The sequence below is a fragment of the Mus caroli genome, unplaced genomic scaffold (assembly GCF_978045245.1).
Source record: "Mus caroli unplaced genomic scaffold, Mus_caroli_1 scaffold_1, whole genome shotgun sequence".
Lineage (NCBI taxonomy): Eukaryota > Metazoa > Chordata > Mammalia > Rodentia > Muridae > Mus > Mus caroli.
In genome coordinates, this window is record NW_028227256.1 from 61,755,456 (window position 1) to 61,777,415 (window position 21,960).

Below are 21,960 nucleotides of genomic sequence, written 5' to 3' on the forward strand. Positions count from 1 at the left end.
AACTCCCCTGCTGTCTACAGGATGCCATTCTCCCTCTCAACTTCATTATTCCAGACTCTCTCCTCTTTCCTGGGGAGTTCACACAAGCTTAAAAAAAAAAAAAAAAACAACATGCTATTATTTTTTTCTATTAAAACAAAAAGTCAAACCCAACTGACCCCGCTCCACTTTGAGTCCCTCCCCATAGTCTTCTTCCCTTCTGAGTAAAACTTCTCCTATTCTTGTCATTTCTTTCTTTCTTTCTTCCTATTCTATGCTGAGCCCGCTCCAGTCAGATCTCACTCAGCTCCTGCCTTTCCATTCAGGCTGCTCTCATTAGGGTCTCTAATTACCTCCACATGACTGAAGCCAATGGTCAGTCCTCAGGGCTCATCTTATGTGACCTATCAGCATCTGTCACAGTTCATCTGGAAACACTTTCTTCACATGGCTTGTCAGGCTGCCTGGCTCCTTCTACCTCACTGCTCATTCACCCCTGGTCTCCTGCTACCCTTTGCTGCCCCTCTTCTCTCTACCCTCTTACATTAGGATGACCCAACATGTCTTGAGCGTTCCTCTTCCCCTGTTGACTTGCATTTTACAGCTAACAACTGTGCTATTCATACTAGTTGGGTGTCTCCCTTGTCTGCTAGTCATTATTGTGCAAAGCTCTTAGCTTATCCCAACATTTCCCATGAGCTCGCATTTTTTAATAAACAGGAGCTCTGCTAAGTGCTTGAGGACCACTAACTGAACTCTTCCTTCAGGGGGGCTGCCACTCAAAAGTCCTCACGGCTTCTCCTAGAATCCCAGTTCCAAGGGCTGAACATGCTTGAAAACTGGCTGGCCTTCACCTGAATCAGCGCTATTTGATCACAAAAAATACTTTGGGTCACAAATGTCTTCTCCAGAGATCAGAGGCATGTTCAGTCTTCATTTTCTAATAAAAATCCAAGAGAGGCCTCCAACTTTACAGAATTCTCTTAACACCTATAGTTAATTATCAAGACCTAGAGGCAAAAACTTGTATAGACAGATAAATAGATCAAAAGATATACATATATTTTAAAATTAAGAAATTAAGAATCAGCTGGGCAGTGGTGGCACATGCCTTTAATCCCAGCACTTAGGAGGCAGAGGCAGGCAGATTTCTGAGTTTGAGGCCAGCCTGGTCTACAGAGTAAATTGGAGGACAGCCAGGGCTACACAGAGAAACCCTGTCTGGAAACCCCTCCTCCCCCCCCCAAAAAAAAAAGAAAGAAAGAAAGAAATTAAGAATCATAATAAAAAACTCTTTAAACAGTGAGATGGGTAAGAAGCATTAGATAAAGTCTGGTGGTACAATTGGGCATGATGGATGGGACGTGTCTATCAGCTCAACTCTGTCAACTAGAGACAGAGGGAATGTAAATTTGGGGCCAATCTGAACTACAACGTGAGATCCTGTTTTTTATTTTTGTTTTGTTTTTATAATACTATCTAATCAAATTTGCCTCTGTTATCTTTAAAATCCACCTACAAACACCCAAATTGCCACCATTAAGTGTACCCAAGGTTGGCACCTACCTTGTATTTTGAGGTGTCCCAGTTGTGAACTATGCGTGCTGGGATGAGAAAGCTGTCGTCCACGTGGCAGCTGCTACAGTAGTACCACCCGCTGTAATTGCACACCTTGGCCTTTCCGTTAGAGAGACCAATAGATCGCTGGCACCCTGTTCAAGGCAAAAGACAATGATTGCTGATGCTTACAGCCCTTAAGTTCAATGGCGTCTGTAGCAGAGAAAAGCTGCAGACAGCACATGGACCAATGTGTCCCCTCCTTCCAAGACTGAGAGTCGCCCTCCTGAGGAACAGACACTGTGTCACCTAACTAGAACCTTGTCCTTAGCCTTCTCTGATTCAGTTTCTTCTGCACATGGTTACCAGGGAGCAGTTTCTCCACGACGCTACCTTTATTTTATCACCTTCTTCTTCAGAAACTAATTCATACTACATATTTAGCTGGGAGCTTCTAATATAGGTTTGTTTGGCTTACATACATCTCTGAGAAAAGAGACCTCTTTTTACTGATGAAAAACCTGGAGCCAGGCATATGGTCTATCCCTGCAGTCCCAGAACCTGGGGCACATATCTGGGGTTCAAGGCCAGTGTCAGTTACATGGTAAGATCCAGAGTTCCAAGCAGCCTAGGCAACGTAGCTAGCCCCGGTCTCAAAGAAACAAGACCAGGAGCTAGGGATATAGCTCAGCTGGTGACATACTTGCCGAGCATAGAAGAAGCCCTAAGTTCAACCCTCAGCAAAGCATAAAACTGTGATATGGTGACACGTGCATCTAGAGACATTTCAAAGACAGAGGGAAGAGGATCAGAAGTTAAAGGTCATTTTGGCTATATATCAAGTTTGAGGTTAGCCTGTGGGACTTGACATTTTGTCCACAAAAAGAAAATCAAAACTAAACCAAGACAAAAAATTAAAACAATAAAAGGAAGAAAAGGAAGGAAGGTAGGGACAGAGAGAGGAAGAAAGGAAGGACTTCTCCATGTGAAATGTGTTATGAGAGATTACTCAGCAAATCAAAGGTAGAGCTTGGATCTGGTGCCAGCTGGACTGCAAACCGACACACAGCATTTCTTTGCTTGAAAAATGTCAGTGGAGTCTGGATTTGACTTTCTCTACCTTTGCAGCACTCCTTCCTATGCCTCTCCTTTGGATATATAACCTTATTCCAGCCCAAGAGCTTTCCACATCCACCTTTACCCATTGTGCTCTCTGCACCCTCAACACAGCAGACACAGCAGCTTCTCCCAATGCCTTCAGTGCTTGTTGCCTCAACAAGCCTTGCCGGCTACCAAGGCCACTGGCTGCTGGTAGGGGACTGACCGTTCGTGCCCTTTTCCTCTCCTGGGGGTTTCCTGACTCTATAAGCACTGTCCAGGCACTGTCAGGGCACCTGGCAATAACCAGGGCCCTGCTCCCAAAGACACCAGGTTGCCTTGGTTTCCTTTTATTAACACAGAAACCCTGGCACAAGCATCCTACCCCTCAGAAGCCCAGCAAGGCTGATGAATACTCTGCAAACAGCATCACTATTCTGAGGTGTCTTTACATTTCTCACTGTAGAACTCCTTCCCATGAGGTGGCACTCCTCGCGGCTGGGTGTCAGAAATACAGAAAGAGATCTGACACAAGTTCATGATCTAAGTATAAAACTGAGCTACTCCTCCAGTGATGATGATGACTGTGATGATGGATAATGTGGCAGTGTTAAAAACCCATTACCGTTACAAAACCACATTTATTTAATACAAACTGCCTACCTACAAAGATCTACATAAAAATTCTGTGAGAATACCACAAAGCTAAAAGTTTCCATCACAAATAAGATGGCATTAATCGCCATTCCATTTCACGGGATATCCTTGTATTGAGAACTTAATCCTGTTTCTATCAGCAGAGAGGATTAAAACATGAAATTCCTAGTGGCGTACTCCAATAAGTAGATCTCGTAGTTCTTTTTTTTTTTTCCATTTTTAGAAATTAGGTATTTTCTTCATTTACATTTCCAATGCTATCCCAAAAGTCCCCCGTGCCCTTCCCCCCAACCTCCCCCTCCCACTTCTTGTAGTTCTTAAAATTATTATCCTTTCTTAACTCCTGAGTAGCAACAGAATCATTATGGGCCCACTTTTGAGGCTGGCTGAGGAATGAGAAACTCTGGGCAGACGATGAGGGCCACAGGAGCTTCTGTCTGCTGGAGGAGATGCTGTCAGCGTCCTGGGTAGTAAACGCCAGAATGCTACTTGCTGCACTCAGACTGCTTTATTCACCTGGCATTGAGCACATGCCTCCTGAACTGTGATGCATTTTTATGAGCCTCTCCAGCAAGGCAGACTGTAAACTTCTCAGATATACTTTAACCTCAGCACTTAACAGAGAGTTTAACACATAGTAGACAACCAATAAATGTTTATGTCAAGGCACGATAAACTAGGAACCCTCTGGCACATATAACACACCTACATATAAAAGACTGATTTCCTATACCCCTCCCAAAATTGATCCTTTGAACCTTGTTGCCTGCCTCCTCAAGTAGCCTGCTTTCATTACTATTCCTATTAAAATATGGTGCCTATTCTAAAGCCCGTTCCTGCTCCTGATAATTAGCAGACAGTCAAACTGAGTAAACACTGAAAATACATAGTGGCAGAGCACAATCAAGAATGGAGTCGTGTGAGAAGACTTCTGAGTGCTTTGAGAAAACTCCAAGAAACCAAGACACAAACTTGTGGCCCGAGTTTCTTTATGACCCTAGACTTGTTCTCAGACAGTGTCTGTTTACTCTTCCCAGGTGTAGTGGATAGGAAGGGTTTACTTCAGACTACGCATCACAAATGGCTACTGTCATTTACTTCTACGCCTCTATGGAAAACCATGTTTTTCCATATAAGTTGTCTGATGCCCTGAATAGAGTTGGCTATTGTATGAGACTTTAGTCTGCCTTATTTATCAGCTCCATTCTCCCAGGTCCCACTTATACCTTAGAGCAGTAAGCAGAACAGAATTTGATCTTCCTAATGGATTAGGAGGTGACTAACCTTGCAACACGAAATCAGGATCATCGCTACAGGCAAATTCCCACCATAGAACACTGAAAAAATTAATTAGGTAAGTTTGGGGTTTCAATTGCTTGGTGTATATTAAATACTAGTAAGCATCTCCTAGATACTAATAGATAGTAATAGGCTTGCCAGTCTGCAATTTTAATGACTTTACTATAATGTCCTATAACATATATATGCAACATTTTAAGAAACAAATTTGCATATAGAAATATGCATAAGAAAACATATAGTCTAAAATTATTTATTATTTCAACTGGGCACACAGGCCCTAAGTGGATATTCAACTACATGTGCCACTGAGACAAGCTCAACACTCTCAGAACTCCACACAGGTTTCTGAGCTCACAGAAGGTAAGGAAGAGGGCTGAGAGAATGCATCTAAGGCTCTCTGGGGTTTTAGTTTAGATGTGGGCAACACTGTAACTCCTACCTGTGGTCCTGGAGCCTTCACTGCTTTCTGTGGAATCACGCTATCCGCTCAGTTCTTAAGTCATTTCCAACCTGTCTGCATGCTGGAGACTACTTTGAACACTTGGTGTACAGAGAAGTGCTAATCCAGAGCCCTGGAAGCCTGGAGCACGGAGCACTCTTGTCCAGTGCATGATGTGAACCTGACCCATCCAACTCTCTAGGCCTACTTCCTCATAATAAAATAAACTGGATAGCTAAGACCGGTGGACAGTCAAATTCAGTTGAGCATCCAAGTTTTCTAGCTGTTTGTGACAAATGTAGAGCCCTCCCCAAAACAATTCTGATTTGGTATAGTCGGGGTAGGACCCCCAAATCCATATTTCTCATGAGCATGTTTCCCTTCCTTTCCAGGGACTCTGATGGATAAAGGCTGGGGCTGGTTCCTTGAAGCTCTAAATGACAGTGCAAATTATATTGTCATGTCTTCCAAAACTGATAGTTTCAGTTCTTGGTCATCACTATGGAAATTTCTAAACCTCACTGTGGAAAAGAACCCTGAGCCCAGTCTAGAAGTGTGTATCCCCATAGAATGGATGGAGCTGAAGATCTGCATGTGCTCTGCAAGAGCTCTACACCCAGCGATCCCCAGAGCTCTCAGTACTACTGGGAAGCCTCCTGCTCAGCTGAGAGAGAATTAAAGCTCTTTAGCCTTGATTTCAATGTACTTTCCTTTGAAAGAGACAGGGTGGTCCGGAGGAAGATAAGAGGCTACTGACCTGATATAAAGCTATTGTCTTCCAGGCAGTACCTATCATTTGTTTCAAGAAGGAAACCCTGCTCTGTTGATTGACAGCGAAATTTCCTTTACTGTCATACTGCAGGTCATGAACTGAAAACATCTGAAGCAATTCTTCACAAACAGGCACAATCTGGGATTTTAATTTATCATTGTGTGTGTGAGGTTTTCAACAGGGGAAAGTGTGCTTTCTTAAAAATGACTGTTAAGAAACATTTTTTTCAAGAGTGCCAAAAGTGGACCCTGAAAAGCAACATTATGGGGGAAAATAGAGCTGAAAAGTAGACAGACAATAATTAATTGAAATAACTAATTAGGGCTTATTTACATATATTTTATGTACTTTCAAACAGATTTTTCAATAACTTTCTAAATTCAAGGGCATTTGTGGAAGGGGACACTCTACATGTCAGATCAAAGCAAACGCATTCTCTCAGGTTCTTTTTGAAACTTTTCAGAGTGTTCAATTCATAAGAACAAAAAAGTATTTCACAAGAGAGCTCACTGGCCTTTTTTTCCCCTCTGCTTCCCACCCCACTTCACATCTTTAATGAACACACACTCTAAGAGTTTAGCTCCCCCTGATACTCTTTTGGAAACAAATGTTACCATTTACCCAGAACCCTGTTTGGTGCATATACAGCCCATTTCGCAAACAGTCTTTACTAAGACATCCAAAAGAGTCTATCTAGGCTTGGAACAGAAATTCTGGCATACTTTTCCACAAAGCACAATCTTTCTTCTCACAAATGTACCTACTTAGCTTGGCCAGCTGCAATATGGAGTTATTGAGGCTGAGGTCTTGAGCATCGGCCAACAGCCTTCTCCTTGCTTAATAGATGTCAACTTATGTTGCCTACCCTAGACCAGGGCACCCAGAGGCCCGCCAGGGAAGGAGAAGAGCTGAGGCTGGGCCCATTCCTAGGTGAGGCTATGTCACCAAGGAAGTGCTAGCTACTCCAAGCCACTGTCTATCCTGCAACATGAGCATGCATACACTTCCATAAGGTCATGGCAATATTTTGCTTTGTATTTAGCCGGTAGAAATGCCCTAAAGAATAAGAAATAGAACAAGAAGATGAAAGAGAAGTAAGAGCTTTTGCAAAAAGGGAAGAGAAAAAGCCTGAGGGTGGTGGTGTATAATCCCAGCACTTGGGAGGAAGAGACAGGAGGATCAGGAAGGAGTTCAAGGCTAACCTGGGCTATCATTTAGAGACCCTAGCTTCTAAAACAGGAAGGGAAGAATGAGACAAAGAGAATACATTTTCGTTTTCTCTGTAAAAACAGAAAAAAAACAAAAACAAAACCATAAAGAAGCCTACCTGAGATATCATGGTATCTGTAATCCCAACACTCCAGTGGCTGAAGCAAGAGGATCACGTGAGTATGTATATACAAGACCCGGTCCTTAAAAAGGGATCGAGAGAAAGGAAAAAGCAGACGGGAATTTGAAGAGTTTCCCAGCAGCCTCTTTTCCATAGCTTTGGACAGAATGCAACGTCCACGACCAGGCTGTGGAACGGGCTCTCCATCCTTCTTTCCCTGCAGTGTCCTGGCAGGATCCAGTCAGCTGCCATAAACAAGCTCTATGTTTAAAAGCTCTGTGTGGCTTCAAGGTCTGGACTTTCTTGAGACTATATTTTTCCCCAAATGAAGCAGAGGTCCAATGACTTGTTATTGTACAACCATTAGGGGTGGTAAAGACCAGTGATGTGGTTCTGTTGTTGAGCCCTTGATTAGAATGGCTGAAAGTCCTGGGTCTGACCCCTACCCTACATCAGGTGCTGAAGAAAGAAACGTCCAGAATTGGGAGTAAAGTCATAAACAACGTGGCTTCCCTAGCTTACTGTCTATAACCATCTACTAGTAGGAGTCAGTGTTGAGCTGGGCATGTAGTAATACACGCTTTAAATCCTAGTACCTGGGAGGCAGATCTCTGTGAGTTCAGCATGGTCTACATAATGAGTTCCAGGACAGCTAGGGCTACACAGTAAGAGTCTATCCTAAAAACAAACAAACAACAAGAAGTTTGTGTTGAATATATACTTTTTAAAAAACTGCTATATTTGCTATATTTGGCATAAATGAGATGTTCTGTTTATCCAGCCTGGGATTAGCCAAAATATAGGCAGTGTTTAAATGAAGGACTGTCTAATATAAGCATGAGCAATCTTTTCAATGTAAAGCTGGCATTAAATAAAGTTGAAGGAAAACAAACATGGGCCCTAGCGTTGTATCCTGCACAGCAGAAAGGAGTGGCTACCCAACACAGCTCAATTAGCATGGTAGAAATGACCCTTTGCAGTCCTACTTGCAGAATGAAAAGGGGTTCAGAGAATAAAGGAATCTGAAAACACCTACATACAATCACTGACTCAACCCCTTTCCTGTCTCAAATATCCAAATTACCTCTGGGTCTCTGGAACAAGTCAGTAACCCACAAAGAGGAGGGAATCTATTTAACCATAGAACACATTAAGACACTGAACATTTAGATGAAGGCCATGGAACATAACACTGAGTATGTTCATGTGGTTTGTTATAAGACAAACAGTATTCATAAGCATCTGAAAACTAAGGAACAAAAGGAAAACTCAATCTTTTGCCACTATAATTACTAATATGAAGAGATAGTTAAAATTATCGATCCATTTTAGACTGCAAAGGTTTAAATTTATATCCTTCCTAAGGTTTTAAATACTTTGGTAGTGAATTCTCTTTCTAGGGCATGAAAACTTTATAGCTGGTTGCTCCCAGATGCTTCCAAAACAACACAGGCTACTGCCAACGTCCTTGGTTGTTCAACATAACAAACTAAATGGTAAGGCCCTATAGCTAAAGATATCACACACTTTGGTTGCTAGTCATAGAACTGACTAGAAAATGTCCTCCTTCTGACTGACTTTCCCAGTGCCACAGGGTACTCTGTAGGCTGTTGGAGCATGGGAGTACTTGTGTTCCATCAGTAGTCTTACCCAGTGCTGGGTCCTGCATACAATACTGATCTGCAAGGCAAGATGTACTCACTGGCCCAATAGCGGCCTGTTTTGTTTTTTGTTTTTAAATTGGTTATTTTATTTACATTTCAATTGTTATCCCCTTTCCTGGTTTCCCCTCTGAATAATACCCTGCCCTATCCCCTTCCCCCTCCCTCTGCTCACTAACCCACCCACTCCCACTTCCTGACCCTGGCATTCTCCCACACTGGGGCATAGAGCCTATATAGGACTAAGGGCCTCTCCTCCCAGTGATGTCCAACTAGGCCATCCTCTGCTGCATATGTAGCTGGAGCCATGAGTCCCACCATGTGTGCTCTTTGGTTTGTGGTTTAGTCCCTGGGAACTCTGGGGGTACTGGCTAGTTCATATTGTTGTTCCTCCTATGGGGCTGCAAACCCCTTCAGCTCCTTGGGTACTTTCTCTAGCTCCTTCATTGTGGATCCTATGCTCAGTCCAATGGATGGCTGTGAGCATCCACCTCTGTACTTGTGAGGCACTGGCAGAGCCTCTCAGGAGAGAGCTATTATTAGACTCTTCTCAGCAAGCACTTGTTGGCATCCACAACAGTGTCTGGATTTGGTGATAGTAAATGGGATGGATTCCCAGGTGAGTCATTCTCTACATGGTCATTTCTTCAGTCTCTACTCCACACTTTGTCACTGTAACTCCTTCCATGGGTGTTTTGTTTCCCCCTTCTAAGATGGATAGAAGTATCCACACTATGGTCTTTCTTCTTCTTGAGTTTCATGGGGTTTGTGACTTGTACCAGATTGGCAGGATTAATATAGTAAAACTGGCCATCTTGCCAAAAGCTATCTACCTATTCAATGCAATCCCTGTCAAAATTTCATAGATTTAGAAAGAGCAATTTCCAAATTCATCTGGAATAACAAAAAACCCAGAATAGCAAAAACTATTCTCAACAATAAAAGAACCTCTGGGGGAATCACCATCCCTGACCTCAAGCTGTACTACAGAGCAATTGTGATAAAAACTGCATGGTATTGGTACAGTGACAGGCAGGAAGATCAATGGAATAGAATTGAAGACCCAGAAATGAACCCAAAACACCTATGGTCACTTGATCTTTGACAAAGGAGCTAAAATCATCCAGTGGAAAAAAGACAGAATTTTCAACAAATGGTGCTGGCACAACTGGCAGTTAGCATGTAGAAGAATGCAAATTGATCCATTCTTATCTCCTTGTACAAAGCTCAAGTCCAAGTGGATCAAGGACCTTCACATAAAACCAGATACACTGACTCTAATAGAAGAGAAAGTGGGGAAGAGCCTCAGAGATATGGGCACAGGGGAAAAATTCCTGAACAGAACACCAATGGCTTGTAATGTAAGATCAAGAATTAACAAATAGGACCTCATAAAATTGCAAAGCTTCTGTAAGGCAAAGGACACTGTCAAGAAGAGAAAAAGGCCACCAACGGATTGGGAAAGGATCTTTACCAATCCTAAATCAGATAGGGGACTAATATCCAATATATATAAAGAACTCAAGAAGATGGACTCCAGAAAATCAAGTAACCCTATTTAAAAATGGGGAATAGAGCTAAACAAAGAATTCTCAACTGAGGAATACCGAATGACTGAGAAACACCTAAAAAAATGTTCAACATCCTTAGTCATCAGGGAAATGCAAATCAAAACAACCCTGAGATTCCACCTCACACCAGTCAGAATGGCTAAGATCAAAAACTCAGGTGACAGCAGATGCTGGCAAGGATGTGGAGAAAGAGGAACACTCCTCCATTGTTGGTGGGATTGCAAGCTGGTACAACCACTCTGGAAATCAGTTTGGCAGTTCCTCAGAAAATTGGACAAAGTACTACTGGAAGACCCAGCAATACCACTCCTGGGCATATACCCAGAAGATGCTCCAACATGTAATAAAAGACATATGCTCCACTATGTTCATAGCAGCCTTATTTATAACAGCCAGAAGCTGGAAAGAGCCCAGATGTCCCTCAACAGAGGAATATTTACAGAAAATGTGGTACATTTACACAATGGAGTACTACTCAGCAATTAAAAACAATGAATTTATGAAATTCTTAGGCAAATGGATGGATTTGCAGGGTATCATCCTGAGTGAGGTAACCCAAACACAAAATAACACACATGGTATGCACTCACTGATAAGGGGATATTACCCCAGAAGCTCGAAATACCCGAGATACAAGCGGCCTGACTGTTATGGCAGGGGTGATTACCCACTTTCTGATTGGATTTCAGGCCAGAGCCACAAGAGGAAATTTATGCCTGGTACTGAATACCTGGACCAAAACAAACAAACAAACAAACAAAAAGAGCCAGGTGTGGTGGTGCATGCCTTTAATCCCAGAATTTGGGAGGCAGAGGCAGGTGGATTTCTGAGTTCAAGGCCAGTCTGGTCTACAGAGTGAGTTCCAGGACAGCTATACAGAGAAACTCTGTCTCGAAAAAAAACAAAAAACAAACAAACAAACAATCTATGGGTAGGGAGGTCATGGAACCTATGAGGAAACCTATTATTGTTTTGGTAATTACTAGTGTTATCAATCTGTCTTCTAAATATGTTTATACTCACAGACTAGTGCTGTTCTCAACCTTAGTTAGAGAAACTTTTTTTTTGCAGTTGAAAACAGTATAAAGACTCATAAACTGGTGAAAACGATGAGAATAAGTGCTGCTTAGCATTCGGCCCTAAATGGACCATCTATATCAATACCTCACCCCCACCCCCCAGGCTAAAGAACCATCACAGAAAGGAGAGATGGAAAGAACACAGGAGCCGGAGGATGGGGAGGAGTGCTGTGAATGCTGGCTTCTGGACATGACCTGGCCATTGTACTCAGAAACTAGCAGCAGCTGGGTTTACATAAACAAGACCTGCACAGTATCAAGCCAGTCAGCATTCCAGTATGGATAGGGGAGGCACTCACAAAGCACCAACCATGGCTGACAGGTTTTTGGCAGTTGATGGATGCTTGGGAAAAAGAGAGTCCATTTTCTTCATGGCGCTGGCTCTGCTGGATGGATGGCTCTGTACCCACTGGGCACAGGCAACACTAATAAACTGGACTCACTGAGCCACAAAGGAAGGGAGGGAGGGAGGGAAGGGGAGGGGAGGGGAGGAGGGAGGGAGGAAGGGAGGAAGGGAGGGAAGGGAGGGAAGTGAGGGAAGGAGGGAAGGAGGGAAGAGAAGGGAGAGAAGATAAAGGCAGGAGGGGAATGAGTTGGAAGGTCCATGGAGGGGGGAGAAGGAGAGTGGGTGGGAGGGCTATGACCAAGATACCTTATATGTATGTATAAAACTGTCAATGAATAATGGAAAATATTTTATTAAAAAATGACCTTTATAGCTGGGAGAGGCTCTACAGGCTTAAATACAACCCTAAAACATATTCACCAATTGTTTCTAAACCTATCCTAAAGTCACTTCTGTTTATTACAGAATAATTTTTGTCTGGTGGGTTTCATTTTATGTTCGTCTACAAATTTTACAGCACTGGGAGATTATACACAGGGAAATGTCGCTACTTATTGGCTAGAACTTGGCTCATAAAGTTCTGTTGTGCAGTCTGAGGCCTGACACGTGTTCAAAAGCATAAATTAGGCTTGGAAAGAAACTGTCCCTACCATGGTTGACACACTTAGGTTAACTTGAGTTGGCACTTGCAGAATGGACGGCAGCTGTTGCTAGCACAGCGATGTCCTTAAGAATATAACAGGAGTGAATAACTCCTTTGGGAGGGTGGGGGATGCATGCACTGATCCAAGGAATTTTCCACTCAACACAAGCAATGTGGCAAATGTTACTTGTAAAGTACTTGTACTGTGCTTGATGCACTGAAAGAGTTTGGTGCCCATTATATCTACTATATGAGAGATGAGGAGACTGGAACCAGCAGACAGCAACCATCAAAACACAGGCTACCTACAAGTTATCGTTGTGTATTGACTGACTGATTGATCTGCAGAAATATAGCATCCAAAAAAGTCAGCCATTGGATTTTTTTTTTCTTGTCTGAATAGGATCACAAATTTCAAGTATGCTGTAAGCTGTTAGGTGAGGCTTTCATTTGGCTTGAGTTTTCTAGTTGGGGGGTAGGTTTTTGTATTGACTATTTCAAAGCTGAATCAGTTTTGATGTGCAATATGTTTACTGTACTAATAGTAGTGTAAGAACTGTATTTAAGAAATGAAGGGAATATCACATATCAGGTGATTGATTACTGCTGACTGAAAACATAAATTTATTAAATTCTACAGTATTTGTCCAATCTTGTGGAATGTTGTTATTAAGATTATAAATCATGAGCTAGAAAGATGGAGCAGCAGTTCAGAGCATTTTTGCCCTTGCAGGGACTAAGGTTTGATTCCCAGCTCCCACAGGATGACTCACAACCATTCCCAACTCCAACTCCATGGCCTCTGATGCCCTCTTCTAACCACAACAGGCCCTGAGAACAGGTGGTGCACTAACATACATGCAGATAAACACTACCATATAAAAGTGAAAATTTTTAAGTTAAAATCTGTTTTAATTATAAACTATATGAAATAAATTAATAAATACTGAGTCGATTCCAACTCATGGTGAGAGGTGTCAGGATTTATTGGTCTTTCAGGCAAACAATGATTGAGAACCTAAAGTCAATATTTAGTCAAAATTTATCTTGAAAGGCAATAAATCTTGAATTTTGCTAAGGGAGTAAGCAAATAATGTGTGCCATTCTAGGGAGTCTGACTGCTTTTCATCTACTAAATATCTGCCTTGAGTTGTAAATAGAAAGACCTAGGAGAGATCTGCACTTCCAAAAGACATGATCTGAGTGGTAAAGTTCCTTTTCATTTCCTACGAGACATTTCAGTGGCGGGCTGTATATTAGTGTAAGATAGGATTCATAATGAAAGGTTACAATTCATCTTCTAGTGTATTTAAACCAGTCCAAATGTAGCAATTCTTCCATTCTTGTTTTCCTCTTTAAGTCAATGACTTGACTTTACCAATTACTTCTGGTTGTTGGATTTTGAGGGGAAAGGATTTTAGAAAAAGTCATGTCAGTAACGACTCAAGTCAGAAACCAGAGCATGCTTGGAAACCACATGCTCCAGTCACCCTAGTGACACTGCAAGGAGAGGTGCTTGGCAAAGAACTTGGAATGCTAAAGCACACGAGGGCCTGCTCGGGCAGGGTGATCTAATGGTAAAAGGTCGGTTAGGGCTGTCTCGAGCAGGGTCCTCTGAGAGGATTCACTGCTAAGACAAGAGCGGATAGGGAGAGAACCTGCTGGGCCCTTACACCACTTTCAACTTGACTGGGCCTTGGCCTGGGAACAGATAGAGGAGGGTGAAAGTATGGGCAAGGGTCTGTCAAAATGACCATGATGCTCTGAGCCCCCAGCAGCAGTCGGGGGCTCTAAGAGTCAGAAACAGGTAGTTTGGAGAGAAAGTGACATTGCACAGACCAGGCCACTACAACAAAGCATCACCTGGGCTAAACTGACAGACACATCATTGCTAAAACCTGCGCCAGTGAAAACAGGAGAGGAAAGTCCGAGGTCTCTGTGCTCACTTTGTGCGTGTGCCAGTGGGGCTGTAGCGTCTACCAGCATGGAGACAGCCCGTCTACAGGCTTTGCTTTCTTACCCAAGGAAAATGACTCACGATGCTCGGTAAAGAAGGGCCAAGGAAAAGAGGCCTGGTCTATGTTGCGCCCTTGTCTTTTAGACAACCTGCTTGTAACTTTGGGGCTTTTTCTTCACAAATTAATCCTTTTGGTGACTCACTTGTCCTCTAAGGACTCTTATTTGAAGACCACTGGCCACAGGGGTTACTGCTCTGTGAGCATAGCTTAGCTCCCCCTTTGACAATATTGTAACGCTAGGCCTGCAGTCCTGTGGTCCAGATCAGGCCCACCTCACTCAGTATGTAAAAGGCAAAGACTAGGCTCGGCTGCTTAGGACTTACACATTGAGAGCTGGAGAAAGATGTATACTAAATAAGTTGCCTCACTGGAATGTTCCTCTGAAATGAGCTTAGCCCAAGCAAAGAAGAAATAGTAATGCTGACCCGTCTCTAAATTCAGGACCTTTAGCATTATTTTCCATGTTGAGGATATTATATTAAAGTATTCTTTATCTTAATCACGAGGGTCTTCTGGAAGATCCCATACTAAAACAAGAACCTGGCTCACCTTCTCTTAGTCCCAGCCCTGCTCCAAACACTTTATCTTGCCAATGTATGCTCCAATTACATTCTTTCTACAGGGCCTTCCCCTGGCAATTAATGTTCTGCTAAATCACCACTAGCTCTCTCTGTGTGATTTCCTAGTTACATTTCTATTAGGATTGGTCTCAAAGGTCAACAACCTTTTAGCAGCTTAAAAGTTGATATTCTCCTTTCTGTTTATCTGAGAAACAAGCTGTTTCTACCCTGTCTCTGGACCTTATCTTTTCTTCCAGCTTGGATTTAGAGGTCTCTACTTGCATTAGCCCCATTCAGTCTGTGGCTTAATCACATGTAGTGTTGCATGGCAGCCCCTCTTACTTCCCCTCACGTCTCTCCCTGTTCTTAACACTGCTTCTCTTCTCTCATACTGCATGAGGTCTCATCTCTTTGAACTTTACAGTATCTTTAAAACACAATCTTCCTTCTTCTTCCCTGACAGCATCTCTCAGAGTAATGCCTACTTGAGCTATTTCAGTAATGACAACAATTTGATAAAATTAAAGTCATGAGAGTGGACCCAAAGAGTACTAGAGACAGTCTCAAAATGGAAAAAGATGACTTTCATCAGGTTCCTATTAATCCATACTTGGATCTCATTTTCATCCCGCACCAAGTTCCATATGCCTTATCAGTTTTGGAGACTGTCTTGCCTTGCTTCTTTCCTTTATTCCTTTGTTTTATGACTTCTAGGTTTTCCTGTTCCTCTTAAAATACATCTATGACCATTTCCAAAGCTAATATTTTAACTAAATGTTTGGTATTAAAGCAAGGCTATTTAATCTTTTTATTTAATAGGGTAGGGAAAATTAAAAACTGCCTATATAAGTAGAAAATACCTATTTTCTGGTCCCCCCTTTGCCATTTGAAAGGGATTTCTTAGCATAATAATCCCTAATTCTCTCCCAACTCCTAATCAGAACTCTTCACAGACAGAGAAATGAGGTATCCAACTGATTAGTTCTTAAATATTTATATATTAGTGTGTGATGGGAGGGGGCACGTGTACAACTGTGCAGGAGCAGGAGTCAGAGGACAACTGTAGGGAACTGGCTCTCTCCTTCTACCTTTCCATGGGTTCTGGGGTTCCAACTCAGATCACTAGACTTTCCTTTGGTGGCAAATGTCATCCATCTGAGGTATCTCCCTAACAAGTGAGTTTAAAAGAAGGATCCTGGCATGTTCCACTTGACCTCGGAGAGCTGGTATTCTGCCTACTGCAGTAAGAGGGTATTATCTCAGGGATTCCAGCTGTGGCCAGATGCATAAATGAATCTAACTTAGGGGTTCATTACAGAATAATAAATGTAATCTCTAAACAATACAATCTCTTCTTTACGGTCTCTTCTTTATGATGTCTGAAAGAAAAAGGAAGACACACTGCTTGTGAACCCTGTAAAACTCCTTAAGGTTCATGGCTAGGACAGAAAGCATCTACTCAAGGTAGGGAAGGAAAGAGGAAAGCAACTGGCATGTGCATGATGGTAGGATTATTGGTAGCTTCAGGAGATGCCAGGAAACCTTTGGCATTATCTGGCACCTTTTATTCAAACTAAAATCCCTCATCCTAGCAATGGATGAAAAACAGCATCTTCCCAAAGGTGGCCCATCCTTTGTTAGGCTACAGACTTCTCTTTATCTAAGATATCACCAAAGAACCTCCCCATATTTTCTGGGCAAAAATACAGTGGTACAGTATTGCTGAGTTAAGATATTTGACTTTGAGACGATGCCGGGGCCTAGCAAACACAGGAGTGGATGTTCACAGTCAGCTATTGGATGTATCACAGGGCTCCCAATGGAGAAGCTAGAGAAAGTACCCAAGGAGCTAAAGGGATCTGCAACCCTATTGTTGGAACAACATGATGTACTAACCAGAACCCCGGAGCTCTTGTCTCTAGCTGCATATGTATCGAAAGATGACCTAGTCGGCCATCAATGGAAAGAGAGGCCCATTGGACTTGCAAACTTTATATGCCCCAATATAGGGGAATGCCAGGGCCAAAAGAATGGGAATGGGTGGGTAGGGAAGTGGGGGGCGCTATGGGGGACTTTTGGGATAGCATTGGAAATGTAATTGAGGAAAATATGTAATAAAAATATTAAAAATTAAAAAAAAAAAAAAGATATTTGACTTTGAGCCGGGCGTGGTGGCGCACGCCTTTAATCCCAGCACTAGGGAGGCAGAGGCAGGAGGATTTCTGAGTTCGAGGCCAGCCTGGTCTACAAAGTGAGTGCCAGGACAGCCAGGGCTACACAGAGAAACCCTGTCTCGAAAAACCAAAAAAAAAAAAAAAAAAAAAAAAAAGATATTTGACTTTGGTTTGGCTAGAATTTCATAATACATGAACTGTATACAGACAAAGTAGCTAAACCTCCCCCCCCCCCCAGGACAAAGTGTTGATGGTGCTGACTCACAAGACTGGAAAGGCTGGCTTGAGGTTGTAAGTCAGTGGCAGGCTACCAGTAGGAGACCATGCTTCTGTGCTCCTAATTTATTACATACCCACTAAGTCTGGATGCCTCCCAGCCACACATCAGGTGTGCCTATTATTCTGTGTGGTCTCTAAGAGTCTGGGGCTTGAGAAAGACATCTTTATTGATGAAATAGGAAAAAGAGATCAAGACTGTCAAGATAAGTCCGATCCTCTAAGTCAGAGGCACAGGCCTGGTGATTTGAAAGGACAGTAACTTTCAGCAAGGCTTTTGGTTCAGCCCCATATGAATTAAACGGGGAAGACATAAGCTTTGGTGTATGTGATTTCTAGTCTTGTGGGAAATAGCTTCGAATCCACATCTAAAATCTTGGAACCCTAGTTTCTGTGGTGTATACACAGCAAATTAGATTTTCTTTTCAGTTAAAAGTAATAGAGAAAAGTAATTTAGCTCATTATTTTGTACATATTAAAAATTAAACACACCATTTTAAGGTAAAACTTGAGAGTGGTATCTGCATTAAAGCAGCTGGTGCTCTGGGGAGTTGCAGGAGGTGGACAGAATAAAGCTGATAGGTTCTAGCCTGACTCTGAAGCAATTTGGTCCCAGGAGTGGCCAAGAAGATACCATCCAAAATCTCCTCTCCTAGACAGCTACAGCCAGTGTTGAAAGCGGGCTGATTTAAACAATGGAACAGGTGAATGCTGAGGGCTACTTGTTTTCCTAAGGGGAAACCACATACATCACGTATCCCCCTCCTAGCCAGGTGCCATTTTGGTTTCGGAAATGGTTATATACTACCCTGTACTGCTATACAATAACATGTGTGGTCTTTATCCCTGGATTCTGGCAGGGAGCCAGAATTTTCCCTAAATGATACAAATGCCTCTGCTACTTGTGAGCCCATTAAATTACACCTGGGTTTATAGTAATAAAGCCACTCAATGGCTTTAGGAAGAGAGCTGGTCACTAGAAAGAGTGGCTAACGATTGAGTTCAAACATGTGGCTGATGAATCAACCTACTTTACCTATGTCATGGAATTGCTGTGCAAACAGCAATTTTGTACAGCATAGCTATGAAGTTCCACTTTGAACAGATCATGTGATGAGATGGTGATGCACTCTGATTCTCCAAGAAGAACAGACAGACTGTCCATTTGGTTGCTCCTGATTCATATTCTTTATAATAAAACTATTAATTGTAAGTGTAGCTCTTTTCTGAATTCTGTTGGTTGCTCTAGGAAATTAGTACGAGAACCCCTGACCATTTAGAGCCAGTCAGAGTGAATGTACCCCAGTGGTCCTGGACAACTGTAGCTGGCATGTGAAATTGAATAGTCTTATGAAGGATTGAGTGTCATACTTGAACCGCAGTGAATAACTGAGTTGAAACAGAATATGTACACACGTGTCAAGTAAGTTCTGATAATGCAGTTCCCAGAAGGGGGCAACCCAAGTTTGAGAACCCCTAGTCCATGAAGGCAGGTTAAGCACATTTGGAAATGTTACATGCTTATCCCTCATATTAGCACAGCAAAGCTCTGAGGTCACGTATTGAAAACCCAGAAGTGCCTAGAAGCTGCAAGATGCAGAATCATCACAAGTTTGACATGAGTAGATTTTAGTAGCATCATTTACTAAACATTTTAAACAACTTAGACAATTTAGTGGTGAACGTGTCTGAGATCCCTAGAAATGGTGGGAGAGCAGCAAAGCCAATGTGGGAGTGCTGAAGGAAGGTCCAGATAGGTCACCAAAACCGTTCAGTGCACATCTACACTGCACCAGATGCAGAGTTAGGCAGATGGCGATGAACATGAAGAATACAGCAACTGCCAGGGCAATATCTGCAGCCACATTCAGGAAACATACATTAAGCAAACAATTACACAAAAAATCTTACAATCTCAATTGTGAATAGCAGTTGAGCAAAGGGCACTAAGCTTGCATTACAGTGAGGGGATTTAGAAAGTCCTAAGCAGTTTGAGGGGTTGCAAAAAGTGCTCTTGAGGACTTGAGGACACTGACCTGAAATATGAGTTTAGGTAGCACTGGGAGCCGCACTCTCCAGAGAGAATCAACTGGCCATTTGAAAACTTGGGAGCGGGTACAAATGTTAAGGAAAATAATGAATCCAGTGCTAGAACTTAGGCAAAGGGTCTGAAACCCAGTGGACAGGCCAAGATGCAATAGGGATGCTGAAATTCAAGACTTACAAGTGGAAAGCAACTGAAAGTTGTAAATAGGACTGCCTGTAAATAGGGCCAAGCTGAACTTTAACATGCTCACACTCATGGCAACTGACATATCACACGGGAAAGTTAGAATGCAAGGCTACTTAGGAGCTCGTGTGGACGGCAGTCTGAGTGACAGATGCTGGAGTTGGAGGCAAATCATTTAAGGGAGAAAAAAGGCTGCCTCAAAATTCAAATACTAACTATGCTTGTCAGACAAAATGAAGCCAGAATGTAGGTAAAGAGTTAGAACCATCCCCATACTTTCTTTAAATTCATCACAGCCTAGAACCCTGTTGGAATATCATGAATGCTTCCATCGTGAAAGGGTGATGTGAAAACCTGGTGATTTTTCAGGAAATCAATACCTTCATGGTTGAAATGCTTAACATATACAGAAGAAACACTTTAAAGGAATATGTTCATAAAACCTAGGAAAAACTAAAGGATGGTTTGATTTACCTATTAAGAGCATTCTATTACCAGGTGCCATACACCTTTGATCCCAGCACATGGAAGGCAGAGGCCAGCCTGGTCTACAGAGCAAGTTCCAGGACAGCCAGGGCTGTTACACAGAGAAACCCTGTCTTGAAAAACCAAATGAACAACAACAGAACATTTTATAGCTAGGTTAGTTAGTACTTTCTCCATGTCAATATACATGTAGTTAATTTGGAAATGTAATCATAATAAAGCCTCAGGGGTTGTAACTTCAATAGGTCATAGGATGGGTCCAGACAGTCCTTCTCACATCACATCACAAGCCTGATTCTAAGGCATCTTTTGATAGACCTTGGGGTAGACAGATCTCTGATAGGCATCTTAGAGCACTAAGGTCTTTCCTCTAAAAAGTGAGACACAAGTCACGAGCCATAACAGAGGTCCACATGAGAAGACAAGGAAGGCTTATGAGAATAATATTTAATTTTACCTGGAACAGGAGAAAAAGGAAGGAACAGAAGTAGAGATGGCCAAGAAAGACTTGAGAGAAAGAACATTCGAGATACAACAGAGTAGGTACAATACAGAATTATATCCATAGCCACCGCCCTTGATCTTAGGGTCCACTGCTTTGTTAGCATGCCCTAATTTCCATCCAAAACAAGAGAAGGAGCTTGGTGCTCTTTGGGTTTTTATTGATTTGATTTCATTAAAACATCCTCAGTGTTAGCATTAATCATTGTGGAAAGACACGTGGGCATAAAGTCCTATTTCCTACTATAAAATTAACTTTTAAGTTACCCCCCACAAGTTCAACTTCTAGGACCAACTATGTTTCCTCCAAAAATTAAATAATTTTTTTAATTAATTCAAGAAATAAATTGGTATTGCTCTATTAGATTACCTTATCTACAGATACATTAAATATCAAGTTTAGGGGTAACCCTTAGGGACCTAGGAGGCTCAAGGAAGAAGAATTACAGGTTACAGGCTAGCCTGAAATACATAGAGAGAGCCTAAGTCCAAAAACTATAAAAGAAGGCAACTTTTTATATAATTATGCTTCTGCCTTAGACAGATCTTAGGAAGCCTCCCGAATAAGAATTCTTACTCTTAGCGTCCATGAGAAGCTCAGACATTTAAAGATCCTAGGTAGGAATTACGAAGGGTCTCAACCTACCCAGTCTATCCTAAAACCACACCTACACCAATTTCTTCCCCAGGGGAAGGTCAGTAAATAGGAACTTTTAACTCAATGTGGAGTCCAACCGTCTAGTAACACTTTCTTCAGAAGTTTAAGCAGAAACGAACACGTGATGAGAACAATGTTAGCCAAAAAGGAAGCTACAAAAAGCGACAAGAACTTTCCAGACCAAAGTATAGCAACAAAGACTCAGAGAAATGAACAGCTTAAAAAAAAGCACAGTGATGCCTATGAAGTTCAGGAAGGTCTATCAAAAGATCCCTGTCTTCTGAAATTCAAAATGATCTTTTTCTTCTGAAACATATCAAAGAGATACATGTGACTTCTGTGATGAAAATACTAGGAATAAATCAAAAAGGCAAATTTATATCCTATAAAATCAAACGGCCTACTTACATAAAGTGATCAAATCTCCTTGAATTTCAGGATGTGAAATAGTTTAAAATACAAATTATATAACATTGTTCTTCATAGGCTCATGTTACTATTTCAGTGTGTGTTCATATTCTTGCTACCCATAAGGGTTTTTTTTCCTAGACCTAGAAACTTAGACTCTAAAAAAGACAGAAAGTAGAGTAATTTATACAATGACAGACATCAGAGCCAGGAAA

The 21,960-nt window shown here is 42.0% G+C and overlaps 1 protein-coding gene across 3 annotated transcripts in view; it reads right to left on the reverse strand.

The window, feature by feature from the left end:
• Plekhm3 (pleckstrin homology domain containing M3) overlaps nucleotides 1-21,960 on the reverse strand; it is a 169,282-nt gene that overhangs the window by 103,383 nt on the left and 43,939 nt on the right. For all 3 annotated transcript variants that reach the window (XR_015047129.1, XM_021171504.2, XM_029477337.2), the window contains exon 4: nucleotides 1,546-1,691. Coding sequence is in view for 2 of the 3 variants with exons in the window: in XM_021171504.2 (XP_021027163.1) it covers nucleotides 1,546-1,691 (146 nt within the window). In the remaining variant the exon portion in view is untranslated. The remainder of the gene's footprint in view (nucleotides 1-1,545; nucleotides 1,692-21,960) is intronic.